At 36.0% G+C, this 27,374-nt stretch overlaps 1 protein-coding gene across 1 annotated transcript in view; it reads right to left on the reverse strand.

Moving 5' to 3' along the window:
* Positions 1–27,374, reverse strand: part of ASCC3 (activating signal cointegrator 1 complex subunit 3) — a 251,444-nt gene that overhangs the window by 15,664 nt on the left and 208,406 nt on the right. Inside the window, exons 35-37 of the mRNA XM_059469026.1 lie at positions 24,620–24,731; positions 24,219–24,353; positions 6,006–6,230 (exon numbers count right to left, since the gene is read on the reverse strand). Of these exons, the coding sequence (XP_059325009.1) occupies positions 6,006–6,230; positions 24,219–24,353; positions 24,620–24,731 (472 nt within the window). The remainder of the gene's footprint in view (positions 1–6,005; positions 6,231–24,218; positions 24,354–24,619; positions 24,732–27,374) is intronic.

Consider the following 27,374-nt stretch of genomic DNA (forward strand, 5'->3'; position numbering starts at 1 on the left):
CTTCCTAGCTGCTTCACAAGTTTCCTATCCCTGTATTCATCCTTTAGCCTCCAAAGTAACATTATTAGTATTTTCAGAACTGGAGAAAGGACAAACCATTTACTGTCTACATTTAGTGGAGTGCAACCCTTGGGTTCTTACTGATTTCTTTTAATGGTATTACAGAAATAAAAGCAGCTACAGAGTGTGATATCAGCAATGTAAACTTGGTAGGGCAGAACCCATCACTCAGAACTCATAGAGTCCCAATAGTAAATTTATTTTCAAACTGCTAATTAATAAATTGATATTTTCTACTATACCAGCGAACTGTAAAAAGAAAAAATGTTTTTGATAAGAATCACTTTGCAATAAATCCCAATTTCCTAACATAAACAATGTCTTAATGTCAGCACTTGTTTCAAATATTACACAAATCTACCAAAACCATGAAAGATACACAGCATCTTTCCCATATTAAATCTGTTCTCTTTACAGTTTAAAGTCAGTTTCAAAGTAGGCATGTAATATTTTGCCAATAATCAAAATTTTTTGAGTACATTCACAAGAAACCTTTTCAACAGCAACAGTTATTCCCAGTAACTTTCTCCTGAACTTTTAGCCCCTTAAGGTTAGCATTCAGGAAGCTCAGCTGCTGTCTAACAAACTTAATTAATCAAAAAGTCATTTCCGAGCTGTAACTATGAGTAAAAGTGCTTCAAGTGTGCTAGCAAGCCTACAAGTTAATCAAAATGCTAATGCAGTACAAATTAAAGTTGTGATTAACATTTCACAGTAGCTGCTTAAGTGAATTGATCACACAAATGGGTTAAGCATTACTCATTTCCTCCAGCCCCAACTGGGAAAATGTTTGTCATGGGTGGGGGAGGGATGAGGCACAAGCAGCACCAAATCATCATTAAACCATCACCAAGGTGCTTCCACACACCACATCACTGATTATCCACAGCAAGCAAAACTCCAGCACCACAAAGGTAACCCTCCCTTCTCCCACAGATATACCTACACAACACAAACAGGAAGCATTTCCAGCCCAACATGTCCAGCTACTTTCCCTACAAAGTGATCCATTTATGTTTAGTATCTGTAAGTGAGCGTTGCTACACAGTAAAAGCATGACAAGATTTTTTTATTATTCTATTATTTCCACACTCCTAATGTGCAATAATAGCCATACAGCCATGAAAGCAGCCAGTATTTAAGTAAAATTGCAAACATCGTGCTATCACTGGAATATTACTGCATACACAAAGAATATGTGTAGCAGCTGAAGAGATGTGGCCTCTGCTCTTCACTTGTTTCTGAGTAATCCTCTGCATTCTCAAGTTAATTTGATTCTCTTCCCTTCGTTCAGTGAAGCTGCCCATTTATTTATAGCTGCCAGTGCAACCATTGCACAAAAGCTCCTTCCCTGGACACTTCTGGACAATCTTACTTACACAACTGTAAAATAGGCTTTTTCTGTAACTCCCACCACCTGCCAGCAAGCAGTTGGCACACCTGCACTACCAACAAGCAATACATGAGCCCAAACCACTCTTAGGACCTTTAAAAACTTCTTCACTTCCTCATAAGCAGAAAAACAAAAGATCCAAAGGACTTGGCTCTCAAAATCAATAGTTTTAGTGGCTGTTATGAACTGAGGAGATTTCGGGATGATGAGAAGTACAGAGACAAAGGACATTTTCTTTCTTTGAGTCTCAAAATGGCAACAGGGGCTCCTTTGCCTTTGCATGGCCAGAAGTACTTTTGTGTTCTCCTTCTGAGGAGCCACCACCACCACCCAGCACAGCTGCAGTTTAGTACAGTAAGTATTGTGTACATAAGCCAGCTCTTAGCTGAATTGGGCAGCATATTTGTGCAATATTTGACAGCTCGGAGCACATACCACAAACATGATCCTCATAAGAACTATAGCAAAAGTTGCAGTTCAAATGACCAGAAACAACTTTAACTGGTTTAGAATGGCTAAAGCAGTGTTATACTCATCACCATCTAGCTAAGGAAACACAGTGCTTAAAGCAAAGAGTATTTTTCTTTCCTGCCAAAATCAGATTCTCCAGAGGACTAACATGAGGGGGAATGACAGGGCATTAGTGATAGCATTGCAAGGTCCTTGCTACAGGGATAGGCACATTTCCCATGCAGAGCACCCTTTCTTCTGCAGTTTGGAATCTGTTTTCATGTCCACCTTCTCTCAATGCCCAGCTACCCTACTGAGATGTGTTTAACACATCCATAGGTAAACACTTCTCAAAGGTTAGGGCTGAGCTCCATGGCAGTTCTACTCCTGGCAATTTTAAAATATTTTATCAACGATTATAGTACAAGTGGAGGCTTGTGGCCAATTCCAATGCAAAGCCAACAACTGTCACATTATATCTGACAAGAGACTGCCCTGCTGAATCTGAGAGTGACGGTATTACTGCCTCAATTATCCATTTCAATTAATGCAAATATAGGCAATAGTCTTGGAACAGCAGAATAAGAACTGATCGCTGAATACACAGTCACAAAATATAAGGCTTGACAAAGAAAGCAAAAAAAGAGATTAGATTTAGTTTCATGTATTCTTAAATAAGATAGGAAAAAAAAGGTGGAGTATAGTCTTTACAATAATAATTATATCTTATACAAATGTTAGAAAAATATTTTCATTAGAATTTTTATTATTTAATGTACATTCTTCTGAAAGAAATGGAGAAATGTTTGATTTTGAGAAGCTACTGGAGTGTTCAGCACCATCTTAATGACACCTCTAGCTTTTCTCAGTAAAAGAAACAGAGAGTGCTAGGCTTGAAGAGAATATATTGTCTATTCTAACTGTACTAATGGTATCTGAGGTAAATAAAAATTAAATGAGTTGGCCAAGGTCACACAGGAAGTTAAGGCAGTTTTTTTGAGCCATGGGAACCTCCTGCACTTTGTCTGTGAGAGCCTGTCACTGATAACAAACTAGATTTTAACTTGAGGTTTTCAGTGCAGAGAAAGGGTCTTTAGCCTAGTCAATGCCTCAGTGGCCATTCATTACAGAGGTGGGAGTGGGAGCAGATAGGCATTCACTTTCCAAAAGGCTACACACTGCTATTCCCCATATTTCTGCAATAAAAGGAAAAAATTCTGCATTTCATCCTAGATATATAAATACTAAATTTTATCTTGCTGTAATGAACTCCACCTATAGCTAACAAAGGCTAACCATAGGAAAACTGTAACAAAATATACTTTTTTCTTTATGCTAAAAATTATATTCCCCTATTAAGCCAGCGTTGTAAGTCCTCAAATTCTGTTAAATGCTAAAGACTTGAATATTTCGCCATAATTAGAAACAAGAAAATTCTAATGTAGAGCCAAAACTTTTAAGACATCCATGAAAAAGAGTTGTTCATAATTTTTTCATTAAAGTATAGTGGAATCTTACCTGGAATCCAGCAGCTACATTTACCTATGTAATGCTGTTAACATGGTTTTCTGCTGGACCAGTAACAATAATCAGCCTGAAGTTGCAAGCAATGAAAAAACCCAGGAGATGTTGGAGGAATGGAAGATAGAATGAAAGATGTGGATAGGAAAGGAGTCATGGGAGGGAAAGCTGATTCAGGTGAATGACACCACAAAAGATTGGAGAAGTTTAATAGTCTGTGGTGGAAAGAGGCTTCCTTACATATCATGGCAAATCTGCACTGCAGGGGACCTGCTGTATAAAACCACCTATAAAAGCTCTTTGAAACATCTTTCTTTCACGTAATAGAAAAGTAATGCTGATATGAAAAGTCCCCCCTGATATTCCTGTATCTACCAGCAAAAAGAACAGTTTATGTTCAGGTCAAAATCTGAAGGTTAGCTATACAACCTCAACACTAAAATAATTTATAAGTAAAAAAAAAATTTCAACGTAACTCAAAAACCAATTCCCGCCTCACTGCTGCGTTTAACGTCTGACGATGCGCGAGCGCGTGTTCACACAGAGAGCATCACCCACTGAATCTGCTCATCACTGCATCCTTCCAGGCCTCACTTCCTCTCCTCATAACTAACATTTCTTTTTTCTACCTCTGCTGACCCAGAGTTCATCAGCAGGTCAGTGCTAAGGAAAAAGGTAACAACCAGTATTGAAAGTGTAACCCTGTCTATTGCTTGGATTCTGGGAACTTTAACCTCCCCTTGGAAAGCGTGACTAATAAGATGGAACCAATAATCTCCCGAGAGATGTAAACCATGTGACAACTTTAAAATACAAAGCTGCTTGCATGTTTTTCTTTTTTTTTTTTTTTGCCTTTTTTTTTTTTAAGATGACTGTACATATAACATGATATAGTAGTTAACTGAAGGTTGGAGTGCCAAGGCATATTATGGAATGGCATTTTTCTGAACCCTACTTCAGTTTAAAGGAAGTCTTGAATACTTTGGATTTTTTTTTCTAAGTGACTACTGTTTCTGAAATACATATCATGCAGTAGCAGGATTAAGAAAATACATTTCTTAGCAAAACAGAACAAGATAATTACAGAAAATAGTATTTAATTTAAATGCTTCCTTCACAAACATCTAAATGAACTTTAAGTATGTGATTTCTTTGAAACAAAGGTGAATTTTTTAACCTGAGCAAGTGATGCTTTTCTCTGTTAATAAATGAATATATGGCATAGCTGTTTCTACATTTTCAGCACCATGATTTTATTGATTTGAAATATTTGAAACAGAGTAGCATCCAAGCACTGCTGGTTACCAAGATTAGGACTGTGTAGCCGTAGCATCTGTGGTGTTATTTGTTTCTTACATTCCCTAATTTCAGTTTTGCTTAATTTGATATTAGTATTTTAAGCTTGTTTTTATTAGTGTAAGGATGAGCCTTACCCAAATTGCTGGACTGAACTGCATACAGTATTTTCTCTGTCTAGAGCACTGATTAATAGTTTCTCATAGAGCAGTTTTACAAACTGCCAGGCTTGACACAATGTTGTATCGCCAACAGGCTTCAAACAAGAGCAAAGCTTCTGATAGTTGACAAACAGATCACTGAGGATATTAAAATTTGAGCAAACAAAAACTGTAGGAAGAAAGAAATACTGGCTCTATTTTGCAGATATTAAACTCAGAAACATAAAAACAGCAGTTTGTTGAAGGCTGCCTGATCTTCCAGAACCTGTGAATGAGTCCTTGTGCAGTTCTGCTGAAGAGCAGAATTATTCCCGGGAGATGAGAGGGTCAGTTGTTTCCTGTGACAGCTAGAGCTCACCTTTCCTGCTGTAACTGTAACTGAGCTTTTCAGATATGGCTGCCCTCTATCCCAAACTCCAATTGCTGCTTTAAAATTCTTTTGAGTTGGCAGCCGTGCATGTGATTGCTTGTTGCCAGTACTCTCCATGGTCAGTTTAGTTTCTGTGGGCTGCAACTGCAGTACAACTGCAGTTTTCACAACTGTAAAAACTCACAAGTCTCCAGGGTGAGTTTAAAATCTGCGTTTAAAAACATGCTCTTTGACTCTGTAATCATTGGGACATAGAAGATGTGTCTTTATACTAGCTAGATGAGCTTAGGAAAAACCTCTGCATCTCATCCTGAATCAGATTTCAAAACACATTATATTTGTGCTTGGGAGCGACTATAGTGCTTTTGGGTGCTAGAAAAGTAGAAGTATCTGGGGGAGAGAGGTTCTTGGGTATCAGCATAACAATCTGCAGGGACCACAGCCATGCCGGAATGATTCTCATACAACCTTCCTCAATACAGAGATAAAAAGCTGTTGCAAAGAAAGCAGAGGCCATTATATGGCAGTAGATGCTTCCAGTCAGAGGAGGACTGGCTTTTACTCTAAGTTTGTTCACCTCCAGCTCTGTAAAGTGGAAACCATTTTGGGCATCCAGCTCCTCCCTAAACAAGGTGCTATAATATCCTGTGGTACCAGCTCTCCATAAGATTGCAAAAAATCTTCAGATTCCTCTATATTCAAAATATGAGAACACTAACAATAAACAGTTATATACTGAAATGCATCACAATACCTGGCATATTCTGATTGCTTGGTCCAGCACCGTCTTTGTATCAGTTGCATAATCTGGGCAAGGCAGCATGGCATGACTGAAGTGGGCTTGCAGCAGGAGGTGTGTTTTTGTGTGTGAACTGTCAAATGAATGGGGATTGACTTCGATTGGAAGGTGTTTGGCCAGTTCGCTGTTCATCTGATCTTCATTGTGTCTCACAGGCAGATCCGTGTACTCATCAGCATTCTTTAAAAAAAGTAAAAATAAAAATTAATCATTGTAATTAACTTCAGAATAAGTTAGTGCTTACTGAGGCATTTAAACTATATGCATTTAATTTACTACAGTTAGATTTCAACACAAAAATAGCAGCATTTAAATATTTAGAAAGTGTACTTATTTATCAAAATCACACATGGGAAAACAATAACTAATATAATATTTTCAAATACTGACACACTTACAGATTTTAAATATTTTTCCTTCCATATAGCTGATATTAACATTAGAGAAGAGAAAAATAAATGTAATAAAATAAATATATTCATTGGATGGATTCAGTAGTAGAAGATGACCCACAGGTATCCTACGTCATTCGATAACAAAAACATTTTAACGTTAGCTGTAAAGAAGTCAAAACCTCATATTCTCAATTTCAGATTTTGAGTTTTTCTCTTAGTATTCAAAATCCAGTAGCCTTGGAATAGCTCTTATATGCTTCTTTTCAAATATTTTTTCAATATTTTGAGCAGTCAGTGTCTAAGCAACTGATGATGAGTGATCAAAACAAAGTGCAAAATTTTAAGCAGGTGGTGAAAACATTCTCTGTGTTCCAGAGTGGTACTAATGCTATTCATTCCAAAATGAGAGCTGTGTAAGAACTTTCTCACTGTTGCAAAAAGGAGCTGCTCACCAACATGTAAGCTAAATGCAGTTATAAGCAGCAGCATGATAGTGGCCGAGAGGAGCAAGTACGACTGTTTAGGTATCCCAGGCAGAGATGCCAATTCTCCTCTCGGGAAATCCACTGTCTTTGAATAAAGGTTCAACAGAAACATCCTAAGAATGGAATCCTAAGAAAAGAATCAGTTTTGTGACTGACTTAATCTGCAGTCTTTCCCTCCACAAAATCCTCTTGTGCATGTACGTGTGTACATATCTCTTGGAGTGAGAACTATCTTTCTGAATTATAAAACTTGCAAGTAAGGTAAGAGTTTTATAATATGTGATGTCTTTTCCATCTGCAATTTATGAGAGAGTATTTCTTTTGTCATAAAATAAAAAGTCATTTGGGGAGCCTGAAGGGCAATGTCTTTGAAACTACAGGCTTAGCAGAGACCATTAATTTAAAGTGTTCAAGGTTTTATATTCCTCTTAAAACTATAGAATCAGTATTTTGCACTTTAGTCTTCAATTTCATCAGACTTCCTGCAAATCCATATTAATGAAATATTCACAACAGTAACCAGTGAAGAGTGAGGTAAAGAAAAATGGCAATTTTAGAACACCTAACTGAACTACCTAATTGACTTACAAAGAACCATATCCCCTCATTAATATCCTAAGACACAGAACCTTTTCTGACAATTCCTAAAAGCATTTAGATAGCTGGTTTTACTCCTTGGCAACTGACAGCCAAGGAGTTTTGTATTAATTTTTTTAATGGTACAAGGAAACTATGTCTAAACTGTGATATCAATGTAAAAGGAATGGTAACCATTCAACAATTTAGGATTTGGAAAGAAAACCAGAATGTCATTAACTTATTTCATATCTCAACTGCAGATTAGAAGGGAAGACTGAATAAAGACAACTGCTGCTTAATCCTGGATGTCTCTGCTAGATCTCTTGTGAAAACTGTGGTCATTTATTCTCTGAACCTAAGGTCACAATCTTTTGAAGCCCTATAGAAGGCTGCATGTTTGCTTCACTCTTTTTATTTAACTGGCTTCTCCTTCAAAGATATTTTAAAGAATATTTACCAAGGAGATTTTTTACTTAGTTTTGCTTTGCAGTGTAAAGTAGCAGAAAGAAGGAGGATCAGCCAAGTCAGTCCAGACCAACTGGTACCCCTGAAAATGCATTTTCCCTAATTCTTCCCCAGCACATGTTTTATTTACATCCAAAACACTCCTCTTATTTTAAACAACTTGCCTACTTAATTTCCTGTTTGTGATCATTGACTGTAAGTAAGTGAGGTTCATTTTCTTATCTGCATCATGTAGGTAATTAAAGGAAATTGAGAATGGGTAGTGAAGCTTTTATACAACTGAGAATGAAGCTGAATGGAGGGCACCGAGGTCAGCAGAGTCCATTATATTTTTATGTGAGAGGCTGGTATGTCTGCCCTGTCCTTGTTTGCTTAGTGTAGGCTGGACAGACTACTAACTGCAAATCTGTTTCTCTGATTTGCCCAGCTGTCCTTGAATAAAGACATCTTCCATTGCAAAACGTTAAATGACAGTGATTGACAACTTTGTGATGAACTCTGCTTGTAACCCCCTGCTACTGTTTTCAGGTTGCATAAGAAAAGACAGAATAAAGAAACATCCTTTGTAATCACCTCAAATGGGCCCTGCTGTTCACTCAATATTTTTTCATTTTAGTTTTCCTTTTCATTGCAAATCTCAATCTGTTCTGTAAAGGCTGTAGCTTCAACTATTCCACACAACATATATTTTGTTTTAGTACATCATATCTGAATGCTGTTCTTATTTCCATGGGTGAGGAAATAGATCAAACTACATATTAATCATTAATCTTTATTCTAAAGTCAAGAAACTTAATACAAGCTTCATAGTTAAACCACAAAACACTTCTGTGCATTTTTCACTTTCCCTCCTTCTCCTCTTAAACCAGAGCTGTTGCAGGCCATGTACAATAATAGGTTTACAAGCACCTACACAGTTAAGCATAACTTCTTGTATACCAGGAGATAACCAGGAATTTTAGCTACGGATTCTGCAATTATGCATTTGGTAGTCATGTCACATCTCTCTCTCCTACATTTCTGTGATGGACTTTCCCAATAATGTCTCCTTTCTGGCATTAGAGACTGCTGCATCATTTCAAGGGTGTAGGAGTCATCTCAGACTTACATTTCAACCTGCATGCGACACAAGGTGCTCGTATAGGAGACAGTAACTTGCACTGCCAGTGAGAAATGTCACACACAGACCTGCATAATCTCAACAGTTACATTTTACAAGGCCAAAGGGCTATTCTGGTAATTGAATTCTGTTTCCTGCATAACAGCAGCCACAGAATCATCCCAAAGTCCCGTCTACAACATCATGCTCCAAATATGCAGCTTACCATCACCCTTTATTTGAGCTGTTAGAATAGCCCTAAAAGGAAACAACTCATACTATTTTAAAAGATATCTTTTGCAGTTTTGTGGTACTATCAGGCATTTGAGGAGCCAGACCAAACTAAAATTTAAATAAGGTATCCAACATTGTCAGTACTGTGCTCCGCAGAGTCCACAGGGTTAAACCGCTCCAAGATTTTCTTTCTACCTACAAAAAGTGGAAATTCGGCTGAAAATACTGATTTATAATGAGAGCTGAGCTATAAACTTATATCACATTTAGATCTTCTAAAATATTTTAAATCTCAAATAAGTACATCTGGCCACTTTGTCTACAGGAGAGGATACTTGTGGACTACAGAGAGAAACGGAATCAAGGTGAGCTACTAAAGCAAACTGGAATATTTTAAGTGAAGCTCAGTCATGGGAACAGTAAAACTTACAAAGTTAATGAGTTCTAGACTTTAAAGAGCAGTTGATTAATTTGTAACAATGAGGGTCTAAACCAAACCAAAAATAGTTTCTCACATTCCAGAGCTGAACCAGCAGTCTTTTCTTTAGCAATGTTATTGAAACTGCCTTAGAATTGACTGTCTGTATGTTCCTTTCCTTTATACAGACACTGTGAACCCAATCAGTATATTGGGTTCTCACCATATTTTCAACTTTATTAAACTTGTAATGTATTTTGCTCTCCTTTAAGTTTCTGCTGTCTAAAGAAACAAAAGAATTCTTAGAACATTTTGCTATAAAAATAAACAGTTTTTAAACTAAACTATAAAAAATATTTCAGCAGACTAGCACTAAAATTAAATACTAACATAAAAAAGAGAAAAGACAAGGATCATTTTTAGCTAGTTCAGTAATTCCATTCTCTTTACCTGAAACTTGATTTAAATTACATAAACTTCTCTAATAGTCTAAGTATATGCTGAAGTACTGCAAAAACAATATTTTGTGAATAGAATTAATAAGCTACAATAAATAAATGTGGGTGACTTTTTACAGCTGTTCTGCAATTAACACTAATAATGCATTATGAATTTTAGTTCTCTGCTACCAGAAGTACAATGGCATGCCAATATCCAACTTATTTTCCCAAGTGAAAACAGCACTTTTTGATCTTTGGAAAACTGGATAGGTGAATATAAGCTCAACAGTAATATTATGATTGGCTTTTGTCTTTTGATTCATTGTACAAAGTGACACAGAGTACTCTAGTGCAGCATCCTGACCTGCCACATTGTGCCGCTCTGTATAGGAAGATGCTGGAACACAAAATTTGAAGCAGCCTGTACTTATCCTCATTTAGGTGATACCACTTCTAATATAGGATAGAGAAAAGAAGCATGGTCAAAATAGACCAAGGACTGATCATTTGGAATAGCTAGGTAACATCTGACTAAAAAATGATTCAAAAATTCCAAATTTTACTTTGAGGATGCTTGAGCTTCTGTACTTAAAACCATTTGAAATGATTTCTAATTTTATATATATATACACATATGTATCTCCACTCATGTGCTGACAGAAATCTCATTTAATTCTGTTACTATACCATAAGGAAAATTTAAGAAATTGGTTGACTAAAGGTCTCAAGCTAATTTTCCTTTGCTCAGGATTTTCCCAAGAGAAAAATACCAAATTATGTGACAAAGGAGTGGTACAAGTGTGTACTGTGAATGTTATTTAAATTAACCAACATATCTACAGTATATTTGATTGTCACATTTTCGAGTGTGAGTTTGATTTATAAGAAAAGACATTACATTTACACAGATGTATCCTGACTGGCAGATAGAAGATAATCAAGCTTACATTTATATTCCAAAACTAATAAAAGTAAGGAAACGTACTTTAAAAAAGAGGGGAAAAAGCTAAAAAAAACAAAACCAAACCTATCTTACAAGTGATTTTTCAGCTCATATAAGAAAGTAATGTAGATTCAGAAACAGAATCAGAGAAGCACTTGCTAGAATTACTGCTCTGAAAAGTTTATCTTTGTAAGTGATGCCATTATAAACTCCTATTTTAGGGAATTTATTGGTAGCCTCTGAATGTATGCATTTTGGTCTCAGTTTTATGGCACATAATTTAAACTTCCAAATGTTTTTTTTTACAGATATAAAAGGTCTATGACAATATTCCAGTTAAAAGACACTTACAACCATATGTTACTAGTTATAAGTTTTGAGAACAAGCACGACATGTGTTTTCAAAATTCATATTATAGACTAAAAGGGAAAGAAAATTCATTTCTGCCAGTTCACTCTGTTTTATGCATGTAAAAATAAACTTTTAAGACAAAATTTTCAGAAGAAATGCTCCAGATTTTCAGGGCAGGCTGGCAGCCTCTGCTAAACCACAGGGCAGGCTGAGGCTTTGTAGGGATCTTAAAAATTGGCAAACACGGTTCAAAAGAAGACAACAACACTTTTCAGGCAAGATTAAAATATATTTGCTATAGGATACTGTCACTCATCACAGACACCATGTTTACAAATAAAATCCTTGTCTTCATATATTGTGCAACATCTCCCCATCAACAGCATGCGTATGCGGCAGTGCCATCAAACTGCATCCAGCACTTTAGAGCCAACCCTGCAGTGCAGCTCCTTCCCCTTGGGCCTTCCCATGGCTCCCCTTCCAGGGCTGGGGGCTGCCAGGGAGGACAGGCAGGAGGCAGAGCCCTGTGCCAGCCCCGAGGCACAGGGGAGCCAGAGCCACCGCCTTGGGCAGCAGCTGTCCCTGCCTGGGGAAAGGGGGTCCCCTCTTGGCACTGGGGACACTCACTGGGGGCTCTCTCTGCCCTCACCCTCCACGCCAGCTCAGGTTACAGGAAAATGCTCCAGGCACTTTTCTAAGAGCATTTTTAAAATGCTCCAGTCACTTTTTAAGCACCCCATCAGACCACTCTTCACCCTCTGGAAAAGGAGGGAACAGATGCATATAATGGACATCATTGTCCGAGGAAAAAGACCTGCTCAGTATCTTCTAAAATAAATAGAAACTTTAAAAAAATTTTATTCAATTAGTGTTTAATGCACTTTTAGAGATAATAGATATACATTAAAAAAAAAAGGTAGGAATTCAAAGTGTAACATTAACCCAAATAACTGGGTAAGAGCAAAACAGTGAGGCTGGGCTACTCTGGGCTCTGTCTCGAGATTTAAGACTCAACAGAACAAACACTGGAAATTTCCAGCTGGACAAGAGAAGTTAAAGAGAGAAAGTTGTAAAACCCATCAACATGCAATTATGCAAATCTGTTATATTTTAAACATTAATTTGTAACTATCCTTCATGATTTAAAATGGGCCCATTTCCACCACGAGACCTACGAACATATTTTATAAGAACATACAAGTTAGAAGTTTTTACAATTCTTAGTGCTCATGTTAGTGGTCAGAAAAATTAATTATTAATTAATCTATTATTATGGTAATATGCAATATATTAATTGTATTCTCATACTTTAAATAGACAAGTGCTTGATTTTTGCTTTTAAATAGCTGTGTATGATAAACACCACAAATTTTACAATTACAGACATCATAAAAAGCACAACCTAGGGCAATGAAACAGTTGAGTGATCACTTAAAAACACCCTAAAGGGTTTAGATTTCACAAGTCCACCTCTTACTTAAAACATCCAAACTACAAACTACTGATGACATTCCTGATGACCAGGGGTCAGGAGTCTCAAAGACCTTTGCCACTGCTCACAGAGCAATAGGAGGTCAGCAATATTCGCTACCAGTAGCAGAGAGTGACCTGGCAGATCTGGGAACTTCTAAACTACAAAGTTAAATTACAGACCTCTGCTTCAGCATGGAGTTCATAAAATAATGTGCAAGCATGCTAACATATAGGAGGGGGAGGATTATTATAAAGTAACCATGATTTGACAAGGGAAAGAAGCTCTTAGGACTTCTATACTAACTGGAAAGTTGATTTTCCTTTTTTTTCTCTAGCTTCCTAAGCATACTAGAGAAGCTGAGTTTCAGTGTAGGGGAAGATACAGTAATAGATAATACAATCACTGTAATTTTCTTACTAATAATATCCTTATAGAACCATTCTATTTCAAGAAATTTTCCTATTTAAGTTACATACTTTACTAAAACATTACAACAAGGAATGAATTCATGATTTTAAGTCCTACCTCTCACATTCCTTATTTCATGAAGGTTATTACCACAGTCATAATTCAGTCCTACTTTTTCTGGCCAGTCCTAATAAAACCAATCCTAAAAATACATTTTCCTTGAATGTATAGGTACTTTCATAGTATTAAGCCTGTACAACTTCCATAGATGTGGCCTTAGTTCGCTCTTAGGTTTTCAAGTGAAATTATTGCTCATAAGCATTCCCGTAATACTTGCACAGTTTACGAAAAAATAAATGCAGAAGAAGACTAAATTAGGACAAAAAGAAGAGCAAACATCTGGTACTGAATACACATTATTCACCTAGAATACGATACTTTGACCACAGCAAATAAATATAAATGGAATTCCATTTATAAAATAAATTTTCATAATGTGAGAGAATTACTATATTTTATTGCTGTAAATGGTATATTAGAGATTTTGCCTCTCCAAAATGCCTGATTTTTCTGATTATTTCTCATGAGAATGCTTCAAACCTGCACATTTTGAATGTGTTATCATGCTCTATTTTTTTCATCTTAAAACCTAGATGGAGCAGTGAGCCACAGCTTACTTTCCCTGCAATCTCAAGTCATATTATAGAAAAGATTTAAAATTGACTGGTTTTGGCTCTACTGAAACGAATTGTATTGCACTACTACAGAACAGCTTTTCAGTGCATGAACTCAGTAATCTGCTAACAGGAAACTGGGAAAATCTCTCCGAGTATACATTCAAAAGTCTCATTGTCACAAGAACTCCACTTGAGATCCATTTGGAAGTCTGTCCGCATTTTGAAATTGAGCTTGGCTGAATCAGCTGGCCCAACTGCTGGCTGAGATGATGATAGCAATAAAAACTGGAATAGCAAATCCTGGCACACAGCTTTCCCTGGGAAAGCGATCAGTCACTTTCCATCTTTGGCTTTGATCCTCCATTGGGATCTTTCAGTGCAGAGCCCAGAGCCAGGGAAGAAGTTAACAGATCCCTGCACTGAGTTAATGCCACTCCGCATGGGGACAGGAGCGAGCGCTACTAATTCTTGATGTGAAACGGGGCCCCTACTTACTGTATATGTTAATGCAAGCTGTAAAAGCTCTGTGTGCTGAAAACCAGATTTCAAATCTGCTGACCTGTGGCAGGTCCCCTAGTGGGGAGCCACAAATGCACACTGCTGCATTTTTGTACAGGATTAAATTCCGGATCTAGACTACTATGTGGCCAGAGACAAAAGGGAATAAAAAGTTCACAGGCGTGAATACCTGTCATCATGTGGTGAAATGAGTAGCAGCCTGTGCTCAAGAGAGGCTCAAGCCCAGAATAACAGAGGAACAATACAAACTGGCAGAAATATATGGGAAACTTGGAAGGTGCCTACATGCACAATGTCTTTTCAGCAAGCCAATGCTACTGGTCTCACTCTGAGCACTTTTAAATGAAAATAGTTTAATATAATAATAAAAACCCACAACTCTAAGAGGAAATGACAGCTGTTGCAAGTAAATTTCAATAAGGGTAGTTCCCTGCTGATAAAAACTGGCACATCTCCATTCATTTCAGCGTAACTATGTGAATTAACATTGCCTGAAAATCTAACCCAATGTTTTGAACAACTCAAGAGCTACAAGGAAATACATAGATGGAAACCACTGGTAATTACAAGAGTGAGAAAGAAGGGTAATTACTGAGGAAACAAAAAAGTCAGTAAAGGAAAAATATGTGAAGTCTATTATACAAATAGACAACTTGTGATTTTTTTGGGATGCTTAATTTGAGTTCTATCAACATTTCTGTTACAAATGACAACAGGTCTGATACCAAGAATAACATGGGAAGAATGCCCTTGTACCACAGTGGACCTTAACAGGACATGCCATTACCAAAATAGGATGTACCATGCATTACTAAGGCAAATCTAATCCTTTTTCAGTGGCAAGTGGTAATTTTTCTTGGTGGTTGTCACTGCACACAAATTTGTGAAAACACTGTAAACTCAGTGTTCCTACACAGACAGTGTTCCTACACTTGCCTACATGTAAATAAAGAGCCATGTAAAATACACTGTAAGATTTGTATTTAAAAAAAGTGGAACGATAACTGATGATTAAGAGAGTTGAAGATATTTTGCCTCTGGCATAAAGTTTTAAGAACTTCTTTTAAAAGACAAAGAAAACAGAGATTTTCAGGACCAGATGTGTAGGAAGATCCCATTTGGATTTGAGCTACTTAAATTTGCAATCATGTATTTATACATCTAACAGAGCTTCTGTTTCCCCTAGAATCTGAAAATTAACTAGCTTTGTAGCATCTTCCTTGATCTGCCACCCGTGCCCTGAGGATTAGAGACTCCACCTGAGCTTGTTTTACAAGCATAACAGAAAAAATTAATCTCTGCTGGCAGCGATCCCACTGGGATACTGATGAATAATGATATCCCTCTCTTGCTGCCCTCTCAGTCCACTAGAAAAGCCACTCTAACCCAGCAACGTGGAAACCGCTGAAACCATTCCAGCTGTGGATTAGCAGGCAGTCAAGCATCCATCTGTTCTGTGTGAATCAAGAGAGAGCAAACATGCATTCTTATAGCTAAAGAAGTATTAAAAATTAGCATCTTATATGACTGCATATAGTAAATTAAGACAATCATATATAAAAGAAAAAATAATCTCTTATCTACACATCACATTGTTTATAATTGCTTGTTGTCTTAAGTGAATGATAAACCAGTTGAAATTAATCTCCTTAACCTACAAAATACTGTGCATTCAATGATTTAATATGTTTAAAATAAAATTTCCTAATACTGTATGCCTCAGTTGTACCTAAAAATCTTTTGTCAAGAGACATTTATGCACTCATTTTGTAAGCAAGCATGGTGACATCCTGCCTGGAGAAACATTTCAGAGGCCTGTTGTGAGAGGAATTTTAGCTATTTTCTCACTCCATAAAAGATTTGAGATATTTTCTCTTTCTGAAAACAAGTAGTTCAAGTAATCTCTGCTGGCTTGCTACTCTTTTCTACTGGATGACAGAAAGGAAAGGAGGAGGAAGTGGAAATTGGAATGTGGGCAACCCAATCAAATTGGTGATGTCTGATTTGACTCTTCCATGGAAAGAGGACAATGGCCTACTGTAAATTAAGGAAAGCTGAATTTGAGCACTACCCCAGTAAAAAGTAGTAATAAAAGTGCATGCATTGACAATTTTCCCATACATAAATTCTAATATTTTGCTTGATGCCTGTCTTACATTTATTAAGTTGCAGAGGTGCAGAAAATGTGCAATTTGTTCTCTAGAAGCAACCTTCTTATCGCACGAGAAATTTCCAAATATATATACAATTTTTTTCAAACACTTTCAGATTTTTTAAAATCCTAAGGCTTTTTGGTAGCAAAAATCCCTCTGCAATTTCTTCTAACATTACAGGTAGCCTCCCTAAGTAGCTGTGAAATAAAACATCTTGTAAATATTAGGCAATTGGAGAAGGCTATTTCTTAAATATTTCTAAATAGGACAGGTTGATTTCTTAAAAGTTCATCTCTGATAATATATAACATCAAGATTTAAAGTAAAATTCAATTTCTGAAGCCAGACAGACCCCCATCAGGAACAAAAATAAAAAGAAAATGAGACAAAGAAAGAATCTAAATGCAAATAGGAAAATACAAGTGTCAGATACTTCATTAATGACTGATCAGTAATCCTCTTATGTTCTTTTTTTTTCCTTTAACTACTATGCTAAAGGAACAATATATGCTGGATATCAATCTTGTATGATGTAATCATTTCAGCCAAACCAATCCTTATGCTGAAATTTCTGTTCAAATCAGAGAACAAGCTACAATGTTATCCTCCTTCTTAAGAGTTTTACAAGCAATATTTTCTATGCTGACAGAAAAAAGTATTTTTGTGCCTTTAAACAGCAGTGTCTATGGCTCAGTTGGTGTCACTAAGTGAATTGCATTCTATGAAAACAAAGTTATCAATATTGTTGTTAACTGTTACAACTTGTAGTGCAATTCCAGAAATCTATCAAAGGCAAAGGCATTCTCTAGAAGCCAATTTTGACAAAAGAACTGCAGAGTGCAGAAAGCCTGAATTTGCTTATCCTGCCTCAATTACAAACTGGGAGGAATAAAGCAGGTAAACTTGAACTGACTTGCTAAATACAAACTGAGCTTGTAAGGCTTCCTGCTGGAGCATTTGGGAGCTGAGAACACACAGCCATTGCTCAAAGCAGCCTTACAGATGCTAAACCATTCAGCTTACCATAATAAAGATGCTGTTGAGAACTTCAGTTCTGCTCCAACAAACACAAACAGTATTTCAACACATATATTGTCTATTTGAAAATATACAGCCACATGACATGACTGCAGAAAAAAGCCATTCCATTTCCTGTATGAACACGTTGCATGCACACAACTCTGCATATTTTAAAACCTTGCATGATGGTGGCTACAATCTGTCAAGCAGTAAGTAAAACCTGTTTGTGCTAAAAGAGACAAACAAATAAGTGGTTCATGGCTGAACTGCAGCTTTGAGCAGTCAGCTAAGCCAAGCTTGCTATCACTGAACTTGCTTCTACCATGGGCAAACACTGATTTGCCACAGATGGCAGCCAATGTTCACCAGACCAGGACAGAACTTCTGTCTCCTGGCTCTCAGAATACTTTCCATTGTTATACATGAGTGCTTTGCTGCTATAACTGCATCCTGGTAAAGGAATTTATTTCTTCATTTTTCTGACAGAAATGGTTATTGAAGCAGGTGTTTGAAATGGGGATACAGCCTGAGGCTACTGCTTTCTACTACCACAGCTATATACACTTTCAAAAGTTTTCGCCTTGGATGCTGAACTGCAATCAGAGCAAATAAAACAAAAAACCTGAAGAAAAATATTTTATATATATATAAAATATATATATACATTTATATACTATATCAATGACAACAGTTCTTGTTTTAATTTAGCTTTTGTGAGTATTGCTTCAGTTTGCTGTGGTTAGTTTTTTTGGTGGTTTGGTGGTTTTTTTCTTGGTATTTTTTTTTAACAGGCATATGATGACAGAAATTAAATAAGAAGATTGGATGGGGAAAAAAGGAGACCTGTAAATTGGAGGTTAGAAATTCATGCATACTGGAGATGGAAAAGATTTGTATATTCTGGTATTGACTGTAATTCTTTCTTATTGACACCATAAAAATGGAAGACTCAGGCCATGTTGAGTTAGCTGTCACTGGTGGGCATTGTTACCTTGATTTACTAATGGACTGTGCTTTCCTGGAAAGGAAGCCAGCATATTATGCTTTCAAACTAAAGCTCAAACAATAATTTGGAAAAAGAAGACCAGGAAACAGTTGACATGATGTTAGGAAAAAATTACTAAATTCAAGTACTACAGCAACATTAAAAACTGCTCCATCTACTGGAACTAGAGAAAAATCAAGACTAATTAAATGTGTGAGTATCCATATAAGTACTTTTTCTGCTAAGTACAACATATTTTTGAATATACTGGATATAGATGATGGAATTCGGATGCTATTGAAATGCAGTCATATTTTGTTTTATTTTCATTAACCTTTACATAATTAAAAAATTTAAACTATTAAACACATGGATACCATCTAGATGATTCAAGTGGGAGCTGAAGCACAAATGCTTTAACATGTTAAAATCCAGAGAATATGGACTGTTCAAAAATTAAGTCAATTATCCAGGAAATGTCTGTGTTTAGGATGAACTTTATGTATTGAACAGTCCTGGGTACAGATTTATTGTAAAGGAAAGATTTAATTGTAAGAGGTAACAGCTTTCTTCTGTTAAAAATATACAAAAATATTTCTTCTACAACTAAAATATGAATAATGGCTGAGGCCACAGCATTGATGTTCACATTGTTGAGTGTACCAAAGATGTGAAATCAGACATGGAAGTTCTTTAAAGGCTAGCATATAATAAATTGCTTTCCATCTGACATAAATTTTTAAACTTTACATTACAAAATACTTCAATTATTGACACTGAAATGACATATTCAAAAAGAATAACTTAATTAATATAGTTTTGCTGTGCTTTTATGCCTGGAAGAAAATCATAGTAGCACTTTTACTGTCTTCTAAATTAAATGCAAATGTAATTTTACACTAACTGTAAACACTGACTGACTTAGGAAGAGTGATCTGATTTTCTTCTGAAATGACTAAAGAACAGAGACCCAGTTTTATATAATATCTTAAAAATTCCTAAAAGCAATGTTTCTGCTATGGCTTGCAGGGAAAATAGTAAACGAAACAGATCACATCAGCTTCTTTTTCTGACAGTATTTTTGTGAGGCATTAATTCCTCCTTCCCTGGCGTTTGACTGGAGACCTGTTGAAAAGATGGTTTGTCACTCAGTCAAAAACCTTTGTGGCCCCTTCACAGGAGACCAAATCAGCAACAGAATCCCCATACAGAAATAAAATTATTTTAGACTGAGAGTGTAAATACTCTCAAGGAATTGCATATTTCCCTGGTTGGAAGAGAAATTGCCAACAATGATGAAGAGGAAATAAAGCTACAGGTTAATTGAGTTATCTGGGTTCTCATAGTACAAATACCTACCAGATAATGAAAGACAGATAAGGCATTAATAACTCTACTCATTTGCTATCTATGTATCTTGAATGGAGAGTGCCTGTTTCATAAACTTCCTCCTTCTACCTTCTGACTCCAACAATGACAGATTTTCTGCTGAGTTCCAAATTACTCAGTCTAATACAAGCCAGTGTCACCATATCTATTTTCAGAAAGAAATAATGAGAAGAGGCACATGGAGACCGAACTTCTGTGTCCATGTTTGTATCACAGAGAGACAGACACGGATGCCCCACTATAACAAAAATATCATATTCTCTCTCTAAGCTCCCTTTTCTAAGAAAAACCCCTCTTTCTTATTAACAGTTTACATGAAAGACAGCAGTAGGCACATGAAAACCTCTTTTCTAGGCAGAATTTAAAAAAAAGAAAAAGTAATCAGGGACAACATGTAGCTAAAACAAGAGATGAAAAATGGGAATGATGTTCTCCCCTTTACTGTCTGGTATAGACAGGTATGACAAATTTTTTGCTCTGTAAATATGAACCAGATAATAACATAAGTTAAATATCACCAAAAATCATGAAACTAGTGGTTGTAGGTGTCACAGCCCTGATCAATCAGAAAGACAGACTTTCCTTCCTCAAGGTACAACAAACTGCTATTTGATTTTAAAAACATTTGTGCAGAAAAAGACAAGAATTACCCTAAAGTCTCTATCATATTTTTTTACCTAGACCTCTTCTTTAATCTCTGCACCTAACTCTCAGAATTAAAGGAAACAGTCTTTAGGCACCTCAGGGAAATCCAGCCTGTCAGTAATAATTCATGAACACTTTCTCATCAATAATAGTTAATGCAAGAAGCACCATAACTCAACAGTGATTAAGCTCATTTGGATTACCACTGCCTAAGCACGGTGAGGAAAGGTTTAAAGAAAGCTCTATGGAAAAACATCAAACATTTTCTCTCAGAAAAAAAAATACCAGTCTACTAGCACAAGGCAGTGACAAAAATAACTGAATGTGAAGTTCCACCTGCTAACTGCAAACCCAAGACAGCTCAAACATCTCGGGTACAGATTCACTGAGAGGAGCAGGGAAACCACGAGGGGATTTTCGCCCACCTATCTGAATCACTTATTACTGCATATTTCCAACATTACTGTTGGGCTGTTCCCATGTGCCATGTTCACGTTATGAATACTCAACCCCTACACCAGAATGGGAAAAAAATTCATTTGATCTTGTAAAATTCTGGCAGATGATCAAAAAGAATAGGTAAAATAAAAACAGAGAAAAGAACAGATACTGGAGGAGACTATGAGTGGTCTTCCACTAAGTGAAAACAAATCCTACTATTATGTGACTTTTTTGAGAGATCCACTAACACTAGAAACTGGATGACTCACAACTACTTTTTCACATGAGTTATAAAGATTCCTTGATCATTCACTGGTGATCAACCCTGAATTTTAACCACTTCCATTCGGCATGCAAAAATATCAATCTGAAACTCAAAATCCCTTAATAAAACTCAGATTTAATCCCCTTAATACAATCCTAAATTTCTGAACTCTTGAACAAAATCTTGCTTTTTTTTCCACGGTTTGTTTTGAACAAAGTTTTGCTGCTCTCCAAGTTAATTATATATTTGGTATATATATCCCACGTGAAAAATCAAAATCAGGATTTGCTTTCTTCTAATTGTTCACTTCTGCCTTCCTTAGGTACATCAGGAACTTGTAAATATCTAAAGGTTTGCAAGCTTAGTTAAAACTCCAACTAATAATCTATGAAATCCTGCAACTGCATGAGAAATGCTTGGATAGTTATTCTTAAATAACACAGTCCAAAATTTGAAACTTTAACACAGTGATCAGCAGAATAATCACAATTATAATTAATTTTGTAATGGTAACAGGCCTTTTTGTACTATAGCTACAGCTTTCAGTTTCAGCATCATTAAGAGATTCTTCAAATTATTTTTAAACATCCTTTTCCCTCAGGGTTTTCACTTATACCTAATTAGACTACTTACCCCATGCCATGCAATTCCCTATTGCCAAAACTGCTAAATGCTTCAATAAGAAGGAGGAGGGCAGCAGTGGAGTGAGGCAGATGTAATGTCATTGGTTAACAATAGAGGTGTGAAGCAACTGCTGTAATTATAAAACTCATTAATGCGCAGTGTTTAGGGGGAAAAACATCCCTGGCAGTAACTGTTGAAATGGCATTTCTTTTCAACACTACATCAGATTGAAAAAACCTTTCATTTTGCACCTTCAACGAGGCAGAATAGCAGTTCCACTAGCAATTATGAGAATCAACATCCACATAAAAAGTAAGCAAGAGCTGTCAGCTCTAATGGCATCCAGCACTCATAAATCCTTTTCATCTTTAAAACTGATACATATGGCTCATTTTGACCCCTAAGCAATTTCATTTTTAGTCTCATTCCTCTTGAGATTGTAAATGGATAACTTCCAGAACTTTATTATCATGAAATAAAAAATATAAAAAAAAATTAAAGCAAGATTAATGAACTTACAATTTTACAATCTCTACCCAACATTAGGGTCCTAAGTTTTATCTACAATAGAATATTTGCCAGTTACTTTTGCAATTCATGAATGCACACAGTTCAAATAGACAAATTCAAACAGGCAGCACTATGTTCTTCTTCCATCATTCCTGTTCCATATTCTGCTCATCAGCTAAGGCAGTGTTATGAAATGCTAACTCTGCTAATATTCTCAAACTTTCTTTACAAAATTTGTCAGAAGAAAAAAATCCTGACATGTCTAGATGCAGAAAATTTTCACTGGAGAGACATTTTAAAGAGACAGCAGCTGGAGTAAAGCACTCTTCTTGAATACTCAACATTTTATTAGTTAACTTCTGTTCACATGTGGGTATTTCTTCTTAAAATTTCAGTTGTTTTACACACAGCATATCTAGATATTGCAGATTACCATTCTGAATTCACCTGAACACACTGAATTTCATCTAGTGTAATTGCAATGTTTTCTGGCAGCAGAACAACAGATACCTCAGGGTCAGTGATAGCAATTCCCCTGTTTAGGCTGTCTAACAGTTTCCATTACAAAAGATTATTGTGGCCTTTATTTCTGAGCTGTAACACTCTGAATGTTTGCAGCAGGTGCTTTAAATTTATCAGGAAGAAAAGTCTCTGTACTAGAAAAGTGGTTTTCCTAGTCTCATAAAATGCTGATCAGGTTTTGTTCAGTTTCAAACTGTTAAATAGCAGTATTTTAACTTCCTGTATTTCTCGTCAGAGAAATTTTGGCAGCATGCCGAAACAATAATTAATACAAAAGTAAGATATATAAATACTGTAAGACAGGACTTCAAATTTTGAAGGTAACACTTAGAAATCAGAATATTACTGAACTTAGGCCACTTGTAGATTGTATTTAATGTAACAGAGACTATAATCATATAGAGGTAGAAATAAGTTCTCCTGGATAATATTCAGGCACTTCTTGTTTTGAAATATATTTGTAGAAGTAGAATTACACGATGTTGAAAAACGAAAATCTGCAGTTGTAACTATGTAAGTACTTAAAAAGGAAAATGGAGTAAACCTTGATTTTTTTGTGGTGAGAATGTAATACTAACACAGTGCATCATACACAGTGTCTTTGGCCTGGCATTGCACTTCTCTGTTAAACAGCCTCTAGACCGACTGTGGGGATGCTGTTATTGCAGGTTGTCACCTCAGGGACTGGGAAGTGGCTGGGAAAAGGGAAAGCAGACGTTTTAGGAAAGAGGTGTTTCTCACAGGTTTCCTCTACCCCTTAAAGCTGCCGTATCTTCCAGATTGTCCCAGGACAAAGTGATGGTCCTGCTACAGATTTAGTGTAAGCATCATTCCCATGGCATTTAATAATACACTCAACTCAGGAAAGACAAATATCAGATTTGTATAGATCCTGCACATTATAAAGGGATATTAGAAGAGAAGGAAGTGTATAAAGTAATTTTGATGTACTGATAAGATGAAACATTTTAAACATAAAAAATTATTCAGGTATGTTTCTCAAAACAATAAAAAACCAAGTTAGAGATTGGGGAGAAAGGCTCTTCTTTATTTTGCATGTTTTTTTTCAAATACTTGTGTTTTCAAGAGTAAAAAAAATGTATTTTTAAGAAATATCAGCACTTACTGTCAGAATTAAGAGCAGTTCTTCAATATTGCTTTCAGGTTTCAGCTGGTCCTTGAACATCCCAATTGTTGGATGTTTCAAGTAGTAATAGGAGGCGATACGGCCGTACACCAGCGGCTCGATGCTGCGATTGTCCTGTGACAAGAGGAGAGGAATCAAACACAGAGCTCCCAAGTGGTTCACTGTAACATGCTCCTACACAACTGTGAAACATGTTCAGACTACTTTTAAGAGAGAACACAAAAAACAATTTAGAATTATAATTTAGCCACAAGAGTTTTCAACCTAAGTCTGACAGACTAACGTGTCCCATCAAGGAGTGTGATGAACAGTGTCTTGCTGTTCACAGCTCCTAGGAGTGTGTATCTCACTGAATCCTGTAAGGCACAGATTAGTCTTACCTCCCCAACTTCAATGCAGTAGGAGCCTTCCAAATCAAACAGGGATTTCTCAACAAGGCTTGAGAGGTACTTATTCATAGTGTCATGGCTCACATCATCCAAGTTATAGTAACTAGATAAAATGAGAGCAGATGCATTGCATGAATATTTTTTACAGTCTGAAGATTTTTAACAACAGTGTCTTCTAGGAAAGCCTTCAAGGCTTCTATAGCATACACATGAAACAGCAAATATCCATATTAAACAATTAAGCACAGACCTTTATAAAGATCAACAAGAAATCCATGATTCTTAAATGTTTGTGGGAGTAATCAACATAAGACAAGCATATGAAAGATGGCAATTGGTCCATCTATTAATAGAAAGTTTGATACAAACAGAACTGGACTGACTCTATTTTATTAGTGGGAAAATTTTCCTGCTTTCACAGGTACTCTTTCCTGATAAGAAAGTAAACAAGCAATGCTGACACAAGGCACAGTATTTTAACATCAAGATGAAGGTAGAACACCCACCCAGGAGAGCATCTGTCCTTACATCCTGCAACTCTGAAAGTAAAACTAGGCATGTAGTGACATCTCCTGAAAAAGTAAACTTATACCAATCCAAATGTTGGTGTTTGCTGTTATATTTCTGTGACATTTTATTCTCAAAGTTAGAATTGCTAAAAAAAGGAATATGGTATTTGTTAATGTGGTTCCTTCACATGTTCGCTGTGAGACAAAATGTTTAGGTAAACTATATAATCACAATGGCTTAGTTCTCTGTATGAAGGGAAAATGCTTATAAAGTGGGCCAAAATATATTTTCTTTTTATGTTAGTATATAAAAAAGACACAGTGACTGAAGTTTGCACTCTTTAACTGTACAGCTGGAGGGGTATAATTAGATTTTACTCATATAAACCAACATGATTTCAGTGAGAACTTTTACTCTAGATAGAAATGCAGTAAGCACTTGTGTCCCTAGATTCAGCAAAGGCACCAGATCTGAAAGCAACAATTAGGTTCAATTAGTAATGAGCATGCTTAGAAAGTTTTAAAATTTTGAATTTAAGCAGAGTAATTAAACCACACAATATCAAAGCAGAATTAAAACAAACATAAAATCTGATTATTTATTGAATTGTTAAAAAGCAGGACAAAAAAGGTAGTCATTGCTCATTTAATTCTGTCAAATACTGTGACAGAAATACACTACTGAAATTATGCAATGATGAAAGATGCTCCTTTGTTCTACCTGCCTTGCTTTACTAAAATTTACCATTGTTAGGATCTTGTACTCAGCATTCCCACTTGAAATAACCCCACTGTAATTGAGAGTGGGTTCTTTCAGTGCTATTTTGTGGAGGTGAACAACAGGCGGCAAAAGAGCATACTGAGATTAATTTTAGCCAATTTTACAAAGTTACTGCTGCACCTGAGTTTGTTTTTTTAAACTCCTTTCACTGTCACTGGAAAGAAATGTGCACCTGCAGAATGCTATTCATCTCAAGTATTTTAAATATCTACTTCAGGATGAGGTGAAATGTAATCACTGATTAAAAAAAGAAAACTTTAGACAACCAGTTCAGTTGTGGATGTTATATTTGGGCAGATGAATCCCATTCTCTGAGTTAAATTCTACATAATTTACTGTAATGCTGCTGTTTGCAAATTTCAAAAGATGGAATCAAATTTTATAAGCAACAAATGTCCTTATGTAACTGTTTAATTTACATAATCTGATTTGCATGATTATTTTCTTAAACAAAGTTTTTACCATACATCTCTTTAAATAGCAGCAGCATAACTGAAAAAGCCTGAATGCTAAATAGCAGTATTACAATGTCCAGATATTTTCCTCTTGCTATTAACTCCAAATTATGGGATTAATTCTCTGAAGCTTTGAATGTTCACTTATAATTGGGTAAAGTTGGAGTAAACCAGTACTATCAAAAGAAAAAGTTTTAAAAAATGTGTTCTGATACCAGCCAGCTACATGAGACAACAATAAAGCACAGATACATGGCAGTGGAATATTCAACTCTGTGACTTTTTATATGGTTCATGCTGAGATGATCTGAAAAACTTACACCACACCTACTGTCCAAAACCAAACCAAACTATTTGTACTGACTCACACATTTTAAGTAGTAGCCAGCCATATATTATCAGCCTCATGCAAAGAAAACTCATTTGTTGAAAAATTATTCTAATAGTGTTTTTGATGCAACCTGAATTTCATGAGTGTCCTTTTAAATTAAGTGATACAGGGATAATACAAAATGGTCAAAATTTCTACCCACCCATTTTATTTGCCTGACATCACCAATCATATTTATTTTCTGGTTATTAGCAGGAATTACTTTGTCAAGTTTTGTTTACCTTCTGAAAATAATTGAGCAAATTAGCTAAATAAGTTGTTTAAGGAGGTGAAAAAGAATTTCTATTTTATACTCCTAAACCATTAATGATTCATTATTAGTTCTCTAAATTGAATAGAATACTTCTGAAATGCTTGTAATTAAGGCACTTTGTTGTCACGGTATTCAGACTTCCACCATATAATTTCAGCACCTTTATTTGCAGTACCATGACACTCATGATGAATACTGATAAAACAAAAAAAAAGGAACATGGGCAATACACTGAAATTCTTTCATGAGAATGTAATTTAAGACACCAATTCAAACAGGTTTGTGCTCTTATTCTCTGCCTAATTTGCAGTATTTCACTGCAGTTAACTGAAGTCATCGTCACAGAGGAATTTATAA

This window comes from Ammospiza nelsoni, chromosome 3 (assembly GCF_027579445.1).
Source record: "Ammospiza nelsoni isolate bAmmNel1 chromosome 3, bAmmNel1.pri, whole genome shotgun sequence".
Classification (NCBI taxonomy): domain Eukaryota; kingdom Metazoa; phylum Chordata; class Aves; order Passeriformes; family Passerellidae; genus Ammospiza; species Ammospiza nelsoni.